The following is a 19893-nucleotide window of genomic DNA, read 5'->3' as shown; positions in this document are numbered from 1 at the left end:
AGGGGTAAAGAATCTACCTGCCAGTGCAGGAGACGCGGGTTTGATCCCTGGGTCAGGAAGACCCCCTGGAGAAGGAAATAGCAATCCACTCCAGTATTCTTGTCAGGAAAACCCCATGGACAGGGGAGTCTGGTGGGCTACAGTCCATGGAGTCGCAAAAAAGCCAAACTCGACTTGGCGACTAAACAACAGCAACAGACTGCGATGGTGGGCCAGGTTTCAGGATCACTGGATAGGTATGTTATTATACAAGCAGACATTTCAGATTCTACCTGGAGCAAGTTACCTGAAACTCGGTTCCCAGAGTTTTAGCTCCCAGGTAAGCACTGACTCTCAATCCTTACAGCACATAATGCATGCAAAGACCATTCAAATCTTCCTCCAACATGCCCTATACTCTCCACATTCATCCCTTTACTTCCCACTTCTCATTTCCTCATCTACTTGTTTATAAGGTAGCAGCTGAAACACTATTTCCTTAGGGAAGTTGCTCTGACCAGCCAATTTTGGACAAGCTCAAGCTCAAGAACCCTTTGCTGTGTTCCCACGGATCCTGAACATACACGGTAATGACAGGAGACGCCACTCAGAGAGCCCTTATGCTGTGCCAGGCACGGTCCTAAGCCTTCAAGCTTGTATTTGAATTAGTCCACTTAATCCTCATCAAAACTCCTCAACACAGGTTATTATTATCACTCTTATTTTTTAAATGAGGAATGAAGAGACAGAGGTTAAGTAGCATGACTGAAGCCATGTAAGGGCAGTGAAAGGAGAATCTGATCACAGGAAGTCCAGCTCCAGAGTCCATGTCCCTAACCACTGTGCTGTGACCTCTTTCCCAAAGAACTTCACGCTCCTCATCATTCCTGTCCCTAGGTTTTTTTCTTAGCAGCTCTCTTTCCCACTGGACTACATGCTCAGTGTATCTTCAGTGCCCAGACAACAGCAGACATTCACTAATGATCTGAATGATTCACCAACAATATCCCTTTTGACAATCAAAATTAACCTTAAATATGTTTTTAAAAATTTGATAATATGGTTATTTCCATAGCTTATATAATAGTAATCAAAAAACTGTAGTGTTTGCTTGCTTGTGTAAGGCACTCAGCTATGTTGAAGAAGACACATGCCCTATAGGAAATATAGGAAAACAATTCAAGCAAAGAAAATATGCAAAGAAGGGCACTGCAAGTACACAATTTGGGAAGCAAATTTTCTTGTCTCTCTTGAAATGGCAAAGGCACAGTGAGAGTTTTAGAGCTTACCCCAACTTTTACTATGCCACAAACCCTCCTTTTTTATTAATTAGCTCAAAGATTAGAAAAATTTAAATTCTAATAAAGGCTTTAGTATAATGCTTTTTGAAAAGAAAACTAGCTGTCTAACTGAAAAGCAAGAGAAGTATGTTCTAGAAAACAACTTTAAATAATATTTTGGAATGGGCATAGACTTTTTATGGAGGAATACAAGAAAATGTTATTAACAGCAGTTCTATAGGAGAGGGGGGATGAGCACTTACTTTTTATTTGGCATGTCTCTGTGTTGTCTGAATTTCTTTACTATGTATATGCTCAAATAGAAATTTTCAGGGATACCATTTCTGTTTTCTCTTCATAAATTTACTTTTTGATAGTTATACAAGAAACAAGAAATAAAGAGTGCTGATATTATCTTGTCAATCACCACAAACATTTATGATTAATTAACACATGTTACACATTACTGTAACTGTTACTCCGACTTAGCAACCTTATTTTGATCAACAAACCAAAGATAAAGCCATCTAAGCCAAAGCAGCTCAGTAACTAATAAAAGGAGCTAGACTGGTTTCCAACTTGGAAAGATTCATAACTGGTTATGACCTACCTTAGACAGACCGTTAATCATGAATTAATCATTAATTAAATCATATTTGTTCATTAATAGTTGTGGTTGTCAAATTTACATTATGAAAAGTCATGGTGTGACAGGTATTATGATATTACTAAGAATTAATATTCCATTCTAAACCACATGAATATAACCCTGACTTCCAACGTACTGTTTCCCCACTGGGAATGACTCTACCTTCTAACCAGGGACAGAAAGGAAAATTGTTCTTGCTGTCTCAAGCCTCTTCTCCCCCTCACCCTCTGGGAGGACCTTGCCACTGAACTTGTTCATGTAAAGCCAGGACCACAGAAGTATGACAGGCTAGGCTGGTGGGAAAAAAGGTAAAAGAATGAAAGTACAAGCACTGTGAGGGCAGGGCACAAGCGCTGTGAGGGCAGGGCTGCAGGGTGAGAGAGAAAGGCAGACAGCCAGGCGAGAGGTGCTCCGGAGCAGCCAGGGGCGAGTGAAGATGCGGACCAGTATTTCAATGACCATTTGGCAGGTGGCCCATGTTGTTTTAAATGGGCTGCAGACAAGCTGTGCGATGTTTCTCTACAAATTATGTATGTTATATTGTTCAGATTATACATGATTTATGAATCGGCCTAAAGAACCAAATTTGTAAACCCTCATGCAAACAGTACAAAGTCTAATTTTTAAATGTCTATAAAAGGACTTCTCTCCATTAAAAAATATAGAGATATATACATGTATGTATCTACTTAATCTTAGAATTGAAGACATACATTAAAAGCAAACAGGAAAAATGATCATACCAAATAGTCTTGCTATGGCTTAGTGGCAATGAATTAAAGAGAATATCCCTAAAAGAGGGGTAAATATCAAGCAAAGGAGGTTAACTATGTGAGAGACATTTTGTATTTCCTTATTTCATCCTGTGAACAACTCCACAAGTCATTCTTAGCCCCATTTTACTGATGAGAAAAGTCATCACATCACCCTGAGGTCCCACAGTCGACCACTGAAGAGTTTCCAAATTCAATCAAGTTCGATGTCAGAGTCCTCACTTTGTTCCTTACCTCTCATCTCACCAAAAAAGTACATGTTAAGGGAAAAGGTTAGAAGCAGGTTGGCTAATTCTTGTCTAGAGACTAAGAAAGAATGAAATAGTCTCAAGAGTTCAAGTAGGAATGCTTACTTCTCCAAACCTAAGGTACACAGCGCCACCTTCTGGGGAAAGTGAGGTCACCATTCATCACAAACAAGGTTTTTGGTAAATGTATTATTTACCTGAGGATGAAGCAAAGCAGCCAGGAATGTGGGGAGACCAGATGGTGCTATAAATGACACTTTCATGGCCTCTAAAAGTGCACAGAGACTTTCCAACAGTTGGATCCCACTACAAATAAAGGAACAGATTAATTACTTAACAGAAGTAAATTAAAATTTATGCATTATATATACTATATATGATACATCATATATATATATTAATATGTATATACACATACAATATACACATATATCTCAAGGATTTAAAGTATATTTTTATATAAAGCAATATAGTATTTAAGAGGCCAAAATAATCAATGCTGAGCTAATTATTTATAGCTCAAAGATTAGAAAATTTTAAATTCTAATAAACGCTTTAGTATAATGTTTTTTGAAAAGAAAATTAGCTGTCTAACTGACAAGCAAGAGAAGTATGTTCTAGAAAATAAAAAACTCGAGTGGACACTCTGAGGAAGGGACTATCTGGTTTTACATACAGTAATGCTGACATACCAGTTTGACAGTTTGATCCCATGAGCCAGACACCACAAGCTGTTCACCTCTGGTTTGGCTCCAATCAACACTGTACACCTAAAACATTTAAAAGTGTCATTTATAAAGCAAAAGAGCTGGGGCGGGGGAGACACAGGTATACCTATGGCCGATTCGTGCTGATGTGTGGCAGAAACCATCACAGTGTTGTAATTATCCTCCAATTAAAATAAATAAATAAATTTTAAAAAGGAAAGAGCATCAAGTTCAACATTACATCTTATCTATTTATAACAGAATAGTCAGTCAGAACCACTAATTCACTTGGTTAAAACATCAAAGCTCTACAAATCTCCACATGGTGTCAGAGAAAGGTCATCGTGTCCATGCCCCTAGACTTACCCCTAACAGATAAGGCTCCACTCTACAGAGCTGAGAACACTACAGAGTATTTCTAAGACCTTCTCCACTAAAACAAATTATACATATGCTTAAACCTCCCAATAAATCACTGTCTGCAGCACCCTGAAGAAACATCAGAGAAGATTAGGAAGTTAGTCGTCTAAAAACACTTGCCAGGCCAAAGTTTATCAGAAAGTATTAAAATTCAATTAATATCCCTGTTTTAGTCTTTCTTGATAAAAGCATACAGGAACGAGGTTTTCCTTTCAGACCTCTTGGTAAACAGCTTCAGTTATCTAATGCTGCTCTCAGTAAACCACTTCAAGTGAAGTATTTGAAAACATATGGAAACAGTTTTAATCCTGTTATCAGATACAACAGGTCATATACAGATCACTACTGGAAGCTAAGTTCAACTAAATTATGTGCATAATTAAACTTAACAAAAGCAGTCCTGCCCCAGACCCAATAATATGCCATTAAGTGTGAACAGCCAGCAGGTTTATCTTGAATCTAAAAACTCGACCATATTTATGTAGGAGGTATGACTGGGGTTTGTGGCAGCTAAAGTATGGGTTCCCTGTTCTCTGCTGCCTAATGCTATGCCTAGCCATATTGGAACCTGAGTTTAAAACCAAAAAAATTAGTAACACTGATTCTGCCTTTACTTAAAACTTTGATATTTTGCTCATTGTAGATTTACATTAAATTTGATTTCAAAAATACTGCACTAAGAGATTGTTTAGAGCTTCCCAGGTGGCGCTAGTGGTAAAGAACACGCCTGCCCATCCAGGAGATGTAAGAGACTCAAGGCACACAGGTTCAAGCCCTGGGTCAGAAAGATCCACTGGAGGAGGCAACCCACTCCAGTATTCTTGCCTGGAGAATCCCATGGACAGAGGAGCCTGACTAGCTATAGTCCATGGGGTCACAAAGAGTCTGACACACGACTGAAGCGACTTAGCATGAACACAAGAGATTATTTATCTTGACTACTGAGCTTTTTGTGTACAGTCACTCAGTCCTGTCGGACTCTTTGCAACCCTATGGACTGTAGCCTGCCAGGTTCCTCTGTCCATGGAATTTTCCAGGCAAAAATACTGGAGTGGGTTGCCATTTCCTCCTCTAGGGGATCTTTCTGACCAGGGATCAAACCCATGTCTGTTGTGTCTCCCGCACTGGCAGGTGAGTTCTTTAGCACTAATGCCACCTGGGAAGTTTTTTGGGGTGGCTCAGACAGTAAAGTGTCTGTCTACAATGCAGGAGACCTAGGTTCAACCCCTGGGTCGGGAAGATCTCCTGGAGAAGGAAATGGCAACCCAATCCAGTATTCTTGCCTGGAAAATCCCATGGACGGAGGAGCCTGGTAGGCTACATTCCATGGGGTTGCCAAGAGTTGGACACGACTGAGCAACTTCACTTTCACTTCACTTAAATTATATACCCAAGGTAAGCACTTCACCCCTCTAGTTCTGGCCCAGCTGTAGCCTATATTCTTAAAAAAGAGAGAAGAGCAGTTGGAACACTAAAGAAATCACAACCCAGCAACAGAGTAGCTCATAAAGTACACAGAGGGATCAGCAAAATCCAAAGAGGTGCTGCAGTCATCTGTCAGTTACGGATGGAAAAAGACAAGCTTGGAGGCAACCAGAGAAGATCTTGAGACCGAAAGAGTCTGTGCTCATTGCAATATAATGATTTAAAAAACCAAATTGATCTCTACAACCTGCATCACTGCTAAGTAATTATAAAGAGCTACTGCTAACATCATTAGCTCAGACTCCTCTGCCCCTACACATTTCCAATGTGACACAGGACTTGAAACCTTATGACTTCTCATTTTTAAAACTTTAAGAGCCTCCATGGGCTCAGAGAAAACCCAGCCCCAAAGATAACAAAAGACAGGAGGTGTGAAAACTATGCTGCCGCCAGTGCTGCTGCCAGCTCTGCTTTGTGACACAGGACAAAGTGACAAACATCAAGGTCTAGGACAACAAGACCGAGCATAGAACACACGTGGTGAGGTTTAAAATGGGCTAAAGAAGAAGGAGACAAAGGTGGCTCAATCAATAAATACTTTTGTCTGCTTTACTGTGTTTAAAATACTAGGACATGGAAACGTAACAGTGTAAGCCAGGACACGGTGTTTAAAACACAAAAACTGTAGACCATGAATACAAAAGCCTGATGGAAATTCAGCTTGACGCCCAGAAGAATCTTAGCGAGGCCCTGAAGGCTGGCTAAAATGTCAATAGCAGAAGGCAGAGGTGAAAACAGTGACCAGAAACTCCCTCAAAGACATAAATGGGGGACATAAAGCTCCTAGGGATGGGAACTAGTGAACGCTGCAAGATAACACCATGGTTTTGTGCCTGGGGACTGTCAGCGATGGTGGCATTAACAACACTGGAAGACTGGAGGAAGAGTGATAATGTGTAATTTTAGACATGGTGAGTTTGAGGTGACAGCCTGATAGTCAAGTGGAAATGTCTAGGAAGGACAGGGTTTGGGCATTAACCTCAAGCCCTGAAAAAAAATGTACAGCAAGAGAGATGTTTGGGAGACAGCCAAAAAGGAATGACTGGATTCCATTATCCCAACCTCACGTCAAATCTATTCAATAAATGTTTACTATGAACAAGGGACAAAGAGTATAGTGTTAGGCAAGACAGATAAAGTACCAGCCTTCGTGGATCTTATACTTTAGCAAGGGAAGATGCGCTATAAGTATATAATTTCAGGTTATGATTAAAAAAAACTATTCAGAAAAATAATGCAGAGTAAGAGGACTAGAAAATAATAACAAGAGTGGGGAGGGGGACAGGTCACTGCTCAGTAAAGTCCTAAGTGAAGATGTCTCTGAACAGAGACCTGAGTGCAGTAAGACAGAACCCTGCAGATTTGAGAGGAAAGGTTTCCAAAGCAAAGAGCAAGCCTGAAGAAGGAAACAGGCTCATCACACCTTAAGACCAGCAAGGTCAAACGGTTCAGAGCGACAAGACTCCAAAGGGCCATGAGTTTGTATGTAATTTCTCTGAAGAGGCTACAATCATCAACCATAAGTGACCACCTACATTACAGGATGCTTCTGACTGCTCCCTCCTCCATTCTTGTTCACCTCCAATCCATTACCCATTTGCTGTTGGTCAGTTGGGAAGTGGGATTTGACTCTGTGACCCCATGGGCTGCAGCATGCCAGGCTCCTCTTACCTCCACTATTTCCCAGTGTTTGCTCAAATCGATGTCCATTGAGTTGGTGATGCTATCTAACCGTCTCATACTCTGCTGCCCACTTGGTTTCCACATGGTCACTACATGGCTCCTACAGCTTACCATCTTCACTCAACACTGAGATTCACTCACGCTGTTGCTTTTCAGCCAAAGGTCAAAATCATGCAAAACTGTGCATGAATTAGGAGTGCATGTATATGCATAAAACTAAAAGGAAAAATAAAGAAGATATAAATAGAAAATTCAGGATAATGGTTGCTCTTGGGAAAAAATGAGGATGAAGGACTGACTCAGAAAAAAGAAGCTACAGGAAGGACAGAAGCAGTAACCAGGGGCTCCAATGGTACAGGTAATGTTTTATTTCTTAACCTAAATGATGAATATGTAAGTGCTCACTATATATTTTTACAACCCACATATATTTTATATGTACGAAATGTATCATAGGAAAATTTTTAAATCTGCAGTATTCTTCCACTGATCTTATCATAACAGCCAAAATGCTAACTGCTCCAGGCACACACACTCAGCCCTTCCCTTGCAAGCAAGCACTTTCTTTTGCCTTGAACCCTGTCCTCTGACATCTCCACCTGAATAGTTCATTCCAACTGTCTCCTCAGACTCAAGGATGTCCTCCCGGTCCCTTCCCCCAGGCCAGATCCTCCCCTCTCATAGCATTCTGTACATTCACAGCATGTATTACATTCCAAATTAGATAACCCAGCAGCTTAAGCCTCTCTTTCCTAGAGAGGGAAAGGACCTTGCCTGACTTGTTCATCTTCCCTGTTAGGCCTCATACAGTTCCTTGCAGACAGAGAGTTAATCAAAGTTTCTGGACTGAATGAGGAACAGAGAAACAATCTGGATGGAAAGCGTATCTCACATCAGTCTACGGTTCTATCTTTTCCCCAGTCCCAATTCCCAGCTCCACTCCCGTTCAAAGAGCGGACATGGCAAATGGTTAAGTTAAATATAAAAAGAAGAGTGATATACAGCTATACTTTAAAAACAGGGTCCTCTGAAGGCCTATTTTATGAGATTACTCTTGGTAGTGGTGAAGAAAATTAATTGGGAAATTGCAAAAAGGAAAAAAAAAAACACTGAACAATACTTTGTGGGGCTTTATGAAATCTGAATCTCATCAAAACCACAGTTTGAAGAGGACAAATTCTATTACTGAATCCAATTCCCATAGTGCTCAGTTTTAATCTACTGCACAGTATTGCCCTTTTTCAAGTTGGCCTATTTAATTAAAAATCATCAAATAAAAACTGTATCCAGAATGTTCATACTTATCTGTATCAATACAAAGGAAAGGGACACTGAATTTTAAATTACTGAGCGATTAGAAAGGGCTGCATTTTTTAAATATGACACAAATTAAAAAATATTTTCCATTATAGATATTTTAAAATGCACGTAAGAGTAGAGAAAACAGCATAACAAATCCTCAGGTATCCATCACACACCTTCCTTAATTATCAACATTTTACCCATCCTATTTCATCTGTTCTGTTACCGACTGAATGACTGTTGGAGTATTTTAACATCAGACTATTTCATTCACAAATACTTCAGAAGTAAGAATGTTTTCACCTTTTACATGAGCACAAGGCCATTTTCGCACCTTATATTAACAACAGCTCCTAATCATCTAATACTTAATCCATATTCCTATTTCCCTAACTGCATCAAAAACATCTTTTCTGGTTGGTTTACCAGGTGGCACAGTTGGTAAAAAAAAAAAAAAAAAAAAAAACCGCCTCCAGTGCAGGAGATGCAACAGATGTGGGTTCGATCCCTGGGTCAGGAAGATCCCCTGGAGGAGGAAACTGCAACCCACTCCAGTATTCTTGCCTAGAAAATTCCATGGAAGGAGGAGCCTGGTGGGTTACAGTCCATGGGATTGCAAAAAGTCGGTCACAATGGAGCACGCACACTCGGATCTGAACAAGGATCCAAAGTTCATATTTTATACTCAGCTGTTATGTCTCTTAAATCTTTTCTAATCTAAGAAATTTCCCTCCCCACCTTGGTTTTCCTGCCGCCTTACCCCACCAATGACATTTATTTGTTGAAGAAACAAAATTATTGGTCCTACGGAATGTTCTACATTCTGAATTGGACTTGTTTCCTCATGGTAGTGTTCAACTTTTTCCTCTACCCTTCTTATTTTATTTAAATTGGAATTTAGATCTAGAGGCTTGATTCCATTCAGTTCAGTCTGTTTTTTAGCTTCCTATTGTATTAGGAAGATTCTATTACAAGAAATTTTGCACACCAACTATTTGATTACACCACAATGAAATTCATATAGGAAAAGCAGGATAAATGCCTTGATTCTTTATTTATCAATTCATGATCAAAGACTTTAAATGGATCAAATATCTCTTAAAGTTTTTCAGAAAACTGATATGCCTCACTATTTGACAATGAAGACAAACTTTAACTATTTTTAAAAACTGTAATAAGCACACTGAGAATCAGATGTCGAAGTATTAAACTGAATCTGTCATCTTTAAAGTCACTTTTAACTCACTCTCAACGGCACTATGCTATAAGCCATGAGGTCAGAAACAAAAGTCTCAATTCACTCTTTTTTCTCCTTCTTGCTGAATCTTTTAAAATATTCTCATTCTTCCATTCCAATTATATATTCAACAGCAGGCTAAGCTAAAGGCATTCTATGGGGCTCAAAAGACATAATGGCCTCTACAGTTAAACAACACAGAGAAAAATCAATTCCTGCTTTGATGCTAAGTTTAGAAGCCATGCAAAGGGAAAATGTCCATGCTTTTCTTTCTTTTCATTTCACCTTCATTCCTTTAGGCCTAAAATACATCTAGGTCTTGGATGTCTCCTTTTTGCTTCAGTGACTATTCATCTGACTATCAGAAAACTAATGGCTAAACTTAATTTATTCAACACTGTTTGCTGAATATTCAACGAATATTTAGTAGCTCCTCAAAACTGTTTGGTTTTAAATCAGTCCTTTTAAGTGTTTCTGCATACTTGGTGTAAGAGACAAACTTTAAATAAATGCTGTATTTCTCTCTAATGAAAAATGCCAGATACTTGGTATTTTAATACTGAGCTTTTAGGCTGATCACCAGAAATTCTCTTAATCTCATGGAGGACGACCTTTCTGAGGGCCTGACAGTCCTCCACTCATCATCCTGCTTGGTGTGGTTTGACTTTTACTAACCATCATGAGAAAGACAAGAAGTAATATTGCAGCATGCACTGATGGGTACCTTCCCAACCACCAATCTCCCTTTCTCCTTGCTCAATGAATCACAGCTCTGTCCTTTAGGGAAAGCTCTGTCCCTTCCTCGCTCGTACCATGGGTGAACTTACTCAGGTGAAAGCACACGAGTGGTGGCTTGTTTACCTCACAAGTGACAGAGTTGAGATTGGGCATATAGTGAGATGATACTAGGCTGGTGCAAAAGTAATTGAGCTTTTTGCACTGTTGAAATGTGCCATTTGACACTGAAATCGATTCTTAAATAAATGTGGTTATGTTATACATCATTTAATGCACATTTCTCACTTTATGTTTTTTTGCTAATGACTTGTTACTTGCTGTTCATATGTATTTTAGACCATGGAAATGATGTTAGACAAAAAGCAAAGTCAAGCAATTTTCTTATTCAAGTTCAAAATGGGTCATAAAGCATTGGAGACAACTTGCAATATCAACAACGCATTTGGCCCAGGAGCTGCTAACAAACGGACAGTGCAGCGGTCACTCAGGAAGCTTTGCAAAGGAGACAAGAGCTTTGAAGATGAGGAGCGCAGTGGCCAGCCATCAGAAGTTGACAACCACCAACTGAGAGCCATCACCGAAGCTGATCCTCTTACAACTACACAAGAAGCTGCCAAAGAACTCAATGTCGACCATGGTCGTTCAGCATTTGAAGCAAATTGGAAAGGTGCAAAAACTCAGTAAGTGGGTGCCTCATGAGCTGACCACAAATCAAAAGAAACTGTCTTTTGAAGTGTCACTTTCTCTTATTCTATGCAACAACAATAAACCATTTCTTGATCGGATTGTGATGTGCGACAAAAAATGGATTCTATATGACAACGAGCCTTGACCAGCTCAGTGGCTGGACTGAGAAGCTCCAAAGCACTTCCCAAAGCCAAACTTGATGCTTGGTGGTCTGCTGTTGGTCTGATGCACTACAGATTTCTGAATTCCATTACATCTGAGAAGTATGCTCAGCAAATGGGTGAGACCTGCCAAAAACTGCAACACCTGCCGCTGGTGTTGGTCAACAGCAAGAGCCCAATTCTCCTCTATGACAACGCCCAACCGCACACTGCACAACCAATGCTTCAAAAGTTGAACAAATTAGACTACAAAGTCTCGCCTCACCCACCATATTCACCAGACCTCTGACTAACTGACTACCACTTCTTCAAGCATCCTAACAACTTTTTGCAGGGAAAACACTTCTACAACCAGCAGGAGGCAGAAAATGCTTTCCAAGAGTTCACTACATCCCACCAAAGCAGGGACTTTTATGTTACAGGAATAAAGTTATTTCTCATGGCAAAAATGTGTTGATTGTAATGCTTATTTTGATAATAAAGTTTTTTTTTTTTTAGAGTCTAGTTATAATGATTTAAGACTCATGGCCCGAAACCACAATTACGTTTGCAGCAAGCTAATAACTGGAACCATAGAAGTGTAAGAATAAAGAAATCCACTGAGGAGAGCAGAGTGGAAAGGTGGGAGAAACCTGGGTATTTGATGATACTGTCAAGCCTAAATTAACCAAACCTGGACCCATGCCACCTCCATATGCCTGGTTATGTGAAATAATACACTCTGATTGTTGAATGCACTTTTACTCAGGTTTTCTCTTATTCTAATGGCCAAGGCATCTGATACAAATGTTTATCAAAAATTGCATTTGAAAAGAAAATTAAGAAGGACAACCTTGAATAAAAGTCTGAAAAAACAAGTAGTAACATGTCTTAAAAAAATTAGTTATATAATTATAGAAAAAAACTTGTAAACTACTAGTTTAACAGTAACTCAAATAACAAAGATCGAGGTACTTTTTTCAAGTTAACTAAAAGTAACCCAGTACTACAACTTGGCTCAGGAAAATATTACAACCATTTTAAGCAATATTATTAGAACTACAGGCTTAAGATCATGGTGGCAAAGTCATAAAAAGCTCAACACTAATAATCATATTTCTGGAATAAATTAGGTTTACAACGTTAAAAGCAACATTGTAAAACAGGAGATTACCCAAAGGAGTTTACCAGGAGGGTGAAAGATAAAGAGACTGTATGACCTGAGGACAGGCCAAAGGAATTATTAATACAAATGCACAGTCTGGAAGACAGAAGACTTAGAGAGGGCATGATGGCTACTTCCAAGGGTTCCCCTTGGAAGGGGGGACAGGACTTGGTTTCATCATGTCAGAGAAAGGTATTAGAAGCAATAGTGGGTTGATACTGAAGATAGATTTGGTTTTAAGAAAGCAACTAACCAACAGAGCAATCAAAAAGCCAAATAGGGGCTTCCCCGGTGGTTCAGTGGTTAAGAATACAATTTGCAACGCAGGCAAAACAGATCCCTGGTTGGGGAAGGTCCCGCATGCCACAGAGCAACTAAGCCCGTCTGCCACAACTACTGAGCCCATGCACTGCAGCTACTGGAGTCCATGGCCTAGAGCCCGTGCTCTGCAATAAGAGAAGTCACGGCAATGAGAAGCTTGCACATCGCAAAGAAGACTATCCTGCCTGCTGCAACTAGAGGAAGCCTGTGTGCAGCCACCGCAGCCAAAAAATAAACAAGTAAATCTTAAAAAACAATGCCAAATAAGTTATCATATAAGAGAGTGAAATTCACTTTCACTGAGACGAAGTAAAGATGGAGTTGCAATCACAAAGAACATTCTAGAACAGTATTTTTCAGAATTGTAGCAGTACACACACATCACTGGTTGTACAAGACAGTGATTTTAACTGGTACCTACATTTAATCTTATTATGTATTTATTTTACCATACATTAAATAAATGTACATACTAAGCCATCAGTTCCATGGTTTCACAAATATATGCTGTTTTAGGATAAGTGAAATAACAATGTAAAGTTCATTTAAAGGAAAACATTAAACCAGTATCTCAGATTTAACATAACTGGATATATTACTTTGTGATTTGTTAGTTACAACCCTAGAATTTATACAGATAAGCAATACAAGGCCCAAAGATTTAAGAAAAAATTTTTGAGAGGGAAAAATAATTTTAAAAAAGAAAGAAAAAACATTCAGTTAACTATAAGTAATACATGGAAATGGCAAAAATTATGAAGGTACCACAAAAACGACTGAATTCTGGACATGCTGCTTTGTGAGCATTCTTGCACTGAACATCCTAAAACTAAAGTTCCTCCTTTATCAAAGCTGTCTTAGTGTTCAGTGGTTCTATCAAAATACAATCATTCATAACTACATCTACTCAAAGATCCTCCTTCACAATAAAATGGAAGAACTGAAATTTTCTATTATTTTCATCACAATCTCAGAAATTATGATTTTTAATACCTAGAGCTATAAAAATGATGTCTAGAATCTTTACATAACTACTCTGTTATTACAAAAAACTAACACTCTTGCATCTAATAAGCATTTACTGAAGCCACGAACTGTGCTGGACACAAATTTGAAAGTAAATTTGCAAGTATTAATTTGAAGGATCTACTGAGAAAATTTTTAAAACACACCCAAGGAGAAAATTTTTACTATCATGTTCAGTAAAAGTATATATGTATTTTAATATGACTGAAGGCCAAACTATTTTCTATGCTACCCATACACACAGACAATATCTAATACATGAACGAGATTTAGTTTTAAAACTTATTTGGTAAGCTCTGCTTTATATTCAGGATTTCATGCTCATGCTTAAATATATTCTGAAAATCCTTGGTGAAGCCCTAAAGGCAATCTTACAACGTCTGGGTGAAAAGTCCGCGTACCTCTATTTTAAGGCAGTGTATGGAGGCATAGCCTTTCTAAAGCCTAAAGAAAGTAATGGGCCTCTGGAGGAAACAGTGCCACAGTATACTTCCTACCAGAGGCGTTTTTACTGACTAATGAGAAGCCTGACCTTTTCTTCTTTCCCAGCTCCTTAGGCCAAGAGGTACTTGATGTTTGGATAATCAAATAACCAGTGACATCTAACATGTACAAGAAACATTAAAACTTAAACTTCGTGTCCCCTGAAGACATTTCCCCATGTGTCCATCCCCAAATGGATTTCAACCAAAGAAAAATAACTAGCCCAGAAAGACCTCCTTCCTACCTCCTGAGTGTGCTCCTTGAAGACCTGCAGTGGCCCTGTGGCCCTGGCGGTATCCCAGAGCTGTAAGGAGCCGTCGCCACTACAGGTGACAAGCACATGCTCATTGTTCTCACTCCAGGTCACGTCAAACAAACCGTCATTCCAGTCAAAGCTACAGCAGGAAAATTAAAACCAGAAAATCTAGTTACATAGGCAGGTGAACATACAATAACAATCTTTTTTTCTTTTTTTTTTCAGTTTATCACATATTTTAACACAGTATCTCACAATGTCTTCACAAATATGGGAGATTCGTAGAGTAGGCACTTGATAGATGTAGAAACAAGCGCTGCTGCAGCTGCTAAGTCGCTTCAGTCGTGTCCGACTCTGTGCGACCCCATAGACGGCAGCCCACCAGGCTCCCCCGTCCCTGGGATTCTCCAGGCAAGAACACTGGAGTGGGTTGCCATTTCCTTCTCCAATGCATAAAAGTGGAAAGTGAAAGTGAAGCCCCTCAGTCGTGTCCGACTCTTAGCGACCCCATGGACTGCAGCCTACCAGACTCCTCCGTCCATGGGATTTTCCAGGCAAGAGTACTGGAGTGGGTTGCCATTGCCTTCTCCGAAACAAGTGCAGAGAACCTTAAAAGAACAGCTCACTCACAAGGCCAGAGAACTGCACAGCAAATTAACATCAGGGCTTCCAACTAGAAATAGGACACCATTTACATGAGAACACGCTGCCACACTTTTGGGTGCTCGCTGTCTTCTGTGGTTCAAAGGAGGGATCAGCAAGCACTTGAAAATATCAATTTAGATCAAAACTTTCAGTGTTTCCCATAAATCTTTCACCTGAGGTATCAGCAGGTAATTATTTTCTGAGGAAATTTCCTTTCCTTCCTCCACCCTTGACTAACTCTGATGGAGGTGTTAATGAATCTAACAGTCACACAGATAAGAAAAGTACAGAATGAAGAAAGGGAAAGAGGTAATAATTAGTTCCTGAATGAGTAAAGCTAACCTACACTAAGACACAAAGGTGACTTTCCTGGTGGTCCAGTGGTTAAGAATCCACCTTGCAATTCAGAGGATGCAGGTCTGGGAACTAAGGTCCCAGACGCCCTGCGCAACTAAGGCCACATACCACAACACAAGATTCCATGTGACACAAAAAATATCCTGTGTGCCACAACTAAGACTCGATGCAGCCAAATACATAAATTTTTCAAAAAAGCAAAGATAGGAATGTCAAGCAGGATACCAACTAGCTCACATTTTTGTATGTTTAAGTTTTATCATTTATAAGTGAATACTGAACGACAAGAGATTTAGAAGAAAAGTGACATAATCACAAGTTAATGGCAAAAATCAGTTCCACACTATGCAAATCCTGAAGGCTTTTTTATGTTACAAATTAAAACATCTTACTGATTACAAAGATTTAAAACCAAAAGCAACAGAGAATACATATAATTTTAATAGAACCATTTTACCTTCTAAAAAGCCTAAGCCCAGATTCATTTTGATCCAATATTAGCAGAGTTCCACTGCCTAAAGGAGAAAAAAGTTGAGGTCAAGGCAAAGCAGTATTAAGAACTGAGAACAATACCACAGTCACAAATTCCTCCCTAAAGTTCCTTGAGACCACATAAACAAAATGATCAGGACTGTGCTCTCCATTTCTGTCTCTCTACATTGTACTTCAATAATTAAATATTAAATTTACTATCTCACCTACATTTGGATTCCAGACACAGCTGAACAGGGAAGAGATATTTAAGTGCATCCTCTATGGCCAGGATGACATGCACACAAACCTCCCAAACATGTGTGATCATTCCTATTCACAGGTGAGAAAACTTAGGCTTATAGACACCAGGGACTGGACCTTCTACTATAATACATCACACTGCCTCTACAAAAAACCTAAAATACATTGTGTGTGATTTAAAAACACATACCTGGTGGATTTTACCACATACTTGGCAGTAAAGTGCTGGACACGATATACCATTACCTACCAAAGAGGAATTATTTTACTGAAGATCAGTGTATTTCAGAAAGTTATATTTGTTACACCATTGGAAGAAAAAAAAAGCTGTATTTATACATGATTGACTTAAAAAAAAGACACCAACTCCTTTTAGAGAGATTTTTAAGGATTTAATTTAAAATATCATTACAAACTCACGAGTCTTCAACCTTAAAGGTGGGCAAGTATTGCGAATCTGAATTTGCAACCACTAAAAGCTAATAGTGAAAACATAAAAAGCAAATATTTCTCTCCTTCTGAGCTGTAGAAATCACTTTTTTTTTCAACTGTATGATTCTACAAAAAAAAAAAAAAGAAAAAAAAAACACTATCATGATCTGATATTATGCAATGAATTATTTCATAGAATTTCAGTGTGTAAACAAGAGCTAGGAAATGAATTAAAAGAAAGTCCAAAATCGAGAAAGGAATCCTGCCTTTCAATCAGAGACAATTAACTTGAGCCTCTAACTGCCTGTATAGGTCTATATTCCTCCCAAGACAACAAAGGACTCAGAGCTTCATGAATTTCTCGCTAGTTCTTGCAGGGAAACTCTAGCGTCTGTTCATTGGTAGGACTGATGCTGAAGCTGAAGCTCCAATACTTTGGCCACCTGATGCGAAGAACTGACTCCTTGGAAAAGACCCTGATGCTGGGAAAGATTGAAGGCAGGAGGAGAAGGGGACGACAGAGGATGAGATGTTTGGATGGCATCACCGACTGGATGGATATGAGTTTGAGTAAGCCCTTGGAGTTGGTGATGGAGAGGGAGGCCTGGCGTGCTGCACTCCATGGGGTCGCAAAGAGTCGGACACGACTGAGCGACTGAACTGAACTGAACAGGGTGCATTCTTACAACGCACAGCCTGTGGTGAATGTGGTCCAACTAGCCGGTACTGGGGTGATCCTGCAGACCGTCTTCCAAATGCTGTGGGTCCGGTCGGACCGGTAGGAGGGGCCACACGGGTTCAGCCAGCTCTCGGCAGAGCCACTCGTACCCGGCGGGGTGTGTGTCATGCGGGCGAAGGAGTTGGTGCGCTTTTTAAGAGTAAGGACTACGGGCACTAGGCACCTTCCACCTCCTGCCTCCGCACAGTAAGTGGAAAGGTGAAGTACTCTACTCGAGACCAACTCCCCACACTGGACAAAAACGGTCAGGAAGCCAGCCAACTCCTTGGCTACCCCTGGCCTTCTTTTGCCGCGCCTTCTACTGTCGGAAGTGATTTCCGACCACGGGGAGGAGCTGGACCTTTGCTGGAACCCGCCCCCGCCCAGGGGGCTCGGCGCGACCCGGCCTCACCCGCGATGCCGTAGTGCTGCGAGGCGGCGCAGGCCAGTCGGCCCGGCAGGTACGGGGAGAACTCGGCGGCGTAGCCGTGGCGGCCTGGCACCCGCAGCGTCCGTACCCCTCCGCCGGGCGTCGCGCTCATCCCGCCCGCTGCCTCCGGCCCTCGCCGCTTTAGCCGCCGTAGCCCTTCCGAATAGGAGGCGGACCGTCCGGACTCGCTAAAAGAGTTTGACTCTAGCAGCCAAGGCGGAAGTGAAGACACCGGGCGCCCTGAATGCTAGATTTCGATTGGTCCGCATGGGAAAGGGAATTGACTCTGACGGAGGCCATACTTGTTTTGGGCAAAACAAACGCTTGGCGCCGGCTATAATGAATTAAACCTGAAGGTAGTTTTTCAAAGATTAAGTGGTGATTCTGACACCTTTTGTTTTTACATCTCAGCCTCCACCGCGGGCTATCTGGTTCTTATTAATTCGTTGATCTTATTAATTCGTTGATCGATGAAAAACTGGCATTAGGGAATGACCCCATGGACTGTAGCCTACCAGGTTCCTCCGTCCATGGGATTTTCCAGACAAGAGTACCGGAGTGGGTTGCCATTTCCTTCTCCAGGAGATCTTCTGAACGTGGGTCTCCCGCATTGTTCAGTTCAGTTCAGTTCAGTTCAGTCGCTCAGTCGTGTACGACTCTTTGCGACCCCATGAATCGCAGCACGCCAGGCCTCCCTGTCCATCACCCACTCTCAGAGTTCACTCAGACTCAAGTCCATCGAGTCAGTGATGCCATCCAGCCATCTCATCCTCTGTCGTCCCCTTCTCCTCCTGCCCCCAATCCCTCTCAGCATCAGAGTCTTTTCCAATGAGTCAACTCTTCGCATGAGGTGGCCAAAGTACTGGAGTTTCAGCTTTAGCATCATTACTTCCAAAGAAATCCCAGGGCTGATCTCCTTCAGAATGGACTGGTTGGATCTCCTTGCAGTCCAAGGGACTCGCAAGAGTCTTTGCCAACAACATAGTTCAAAAGCATCAATTCTTTGGCGCTCAGCCTTCTTCAGAGTCCAACTCTCACCGTCTGAGCCACCAGGGAAGTCCACAAAATGAGACAAGTTTCAGCAAAGTCTGAAACCATGCCCCGAGTTCGAAAGGCTACTGAATGATTTGTTGCTCAGGGAAACAAGGCGTAGTTAAATCCACGGGCGTGAGGCTCAGGAAAGAGACATCATTAGCAATTAACTTAAAAAAAATTTTTTTTTAATTGTCATTATATTTATTGTATAGAATTAACTGCTCAGGTGTTGGAGCTGATAAAGAAAAACGAAGGCTCATTCATCCATTCAAATATTTACCAGGCATACACCATATAGGGCTTCCCTTGTGACTCAGCTGGTAAAGAATCCGCCTGCAATGCGGAAGACCTGGGTTCGATCCCTGGGTTGGGAAGATCCCCTGGAGAAAGGAAAGGAAAGGCTACCCACTCCAGTATTCTGGCCTGGAGAATCCCCATGGACAAAGGAGCCTGGTAGGATCGCAAAGAGTCAGACATGACTGAGCGACTTTCACTTCACATACCAATATAGTGTGCTAAGTTGCTTCAGTCATATCCGACTCTTTGCAACCCAGTGGACTTTTGCCCACCAGGCTCTTCTGTCCATGGGATTCTCCAGGAAAGAATACTGGAGTGGGTTGCCATGCCCTTCAGGGGATTTTTCCGGGCCCAGGGATCGAACCTGTGTCTCCTGAATTGCAGGCAAATTCTTTATCGCTGCGCCACTAGGGAAGACCTATACCATGTAGAGAGTGGCCATATAGTACTTATCTGCCAATAAGGCCCTTTTGAGAGTGAAAGAGAGTGCAGTTAATAATTAAGCCAGGTCAACAGGTACAAACCTAATCATATGGCCACTTTAAAATATACACCAAGTGCAGTGCTAGGCACTGGGGATTCCAAAGCAAGAAGATATAGTCCCATGTCATCAGTTAAGTGTAACCAAAATACTGTAGGTGCTATGAGAAATATATAGGGGCTAT

The 19893-nt window shown here is 40.8% G+C and overlaps 1 protein-coding gene across 3 annotated transcripts in view; it reads right to left on the bottom strand.

Moving 5' to 3' along the window:
• PEX7 (peroxisomal biogenesis factor 7) overlaps positions 1-18111 on the bottom strand; it is a 79297-nt gene extending 61186 nt beyond the window's left edge. The window contains exons 1-5 of one of the 3 annotated variants that reach the window (XR_008698354.1): positions 17879-18109; positions 16039-16096; positions 14568-14718; positions 3622-3699; positions 3127-3235 (exon numbers count right to left, since the gene is read on the bottom strand). Coding sequence is in view for 2 of the 3 variants with exons in the window: in XM_055535732.1 (XP_055391707.1) it covers positions 3127-3235; positions 3622-3699; positions 14568-14718; positions 16039-16096; positions 17879-18008 (526 nt within the window). In the remaining variant the exon portion in view is untranslated. Of the gene's footprint in view, positions 1-3126; positions 3236-3621; positions 3700-14567; positions 14719-16038; positions 16097-17878 lie in introns of all 3 variants that reach the window. The other 2 variants (XM_055535732.1, XM_055535731.1) reach the window with 2 other exon arrangements.
• Positions 18112-19893: the final 1782 nt, after the last annotated feature.

The sequence above is a fragment of the Bubalus kerabau genome, chromosome 9, assembly GCF_029407905.1.
Source record: "Bubalus kerabau isolate K-KA32 ecotype Philippines breed swamp buffalo chromosome 9, PCC_UOA_SB_1v2, whole genome shotgun sequence".
Lineage (NCBI taxonomy): Eukaryota > Metazoa > Chordata > Mammalia > Artiodactyla > Bovidae > Bubalus > Bubalus kerabau.
This window is presented reverse-complemented; position numbering and strand designations above follow the sequence as displayed.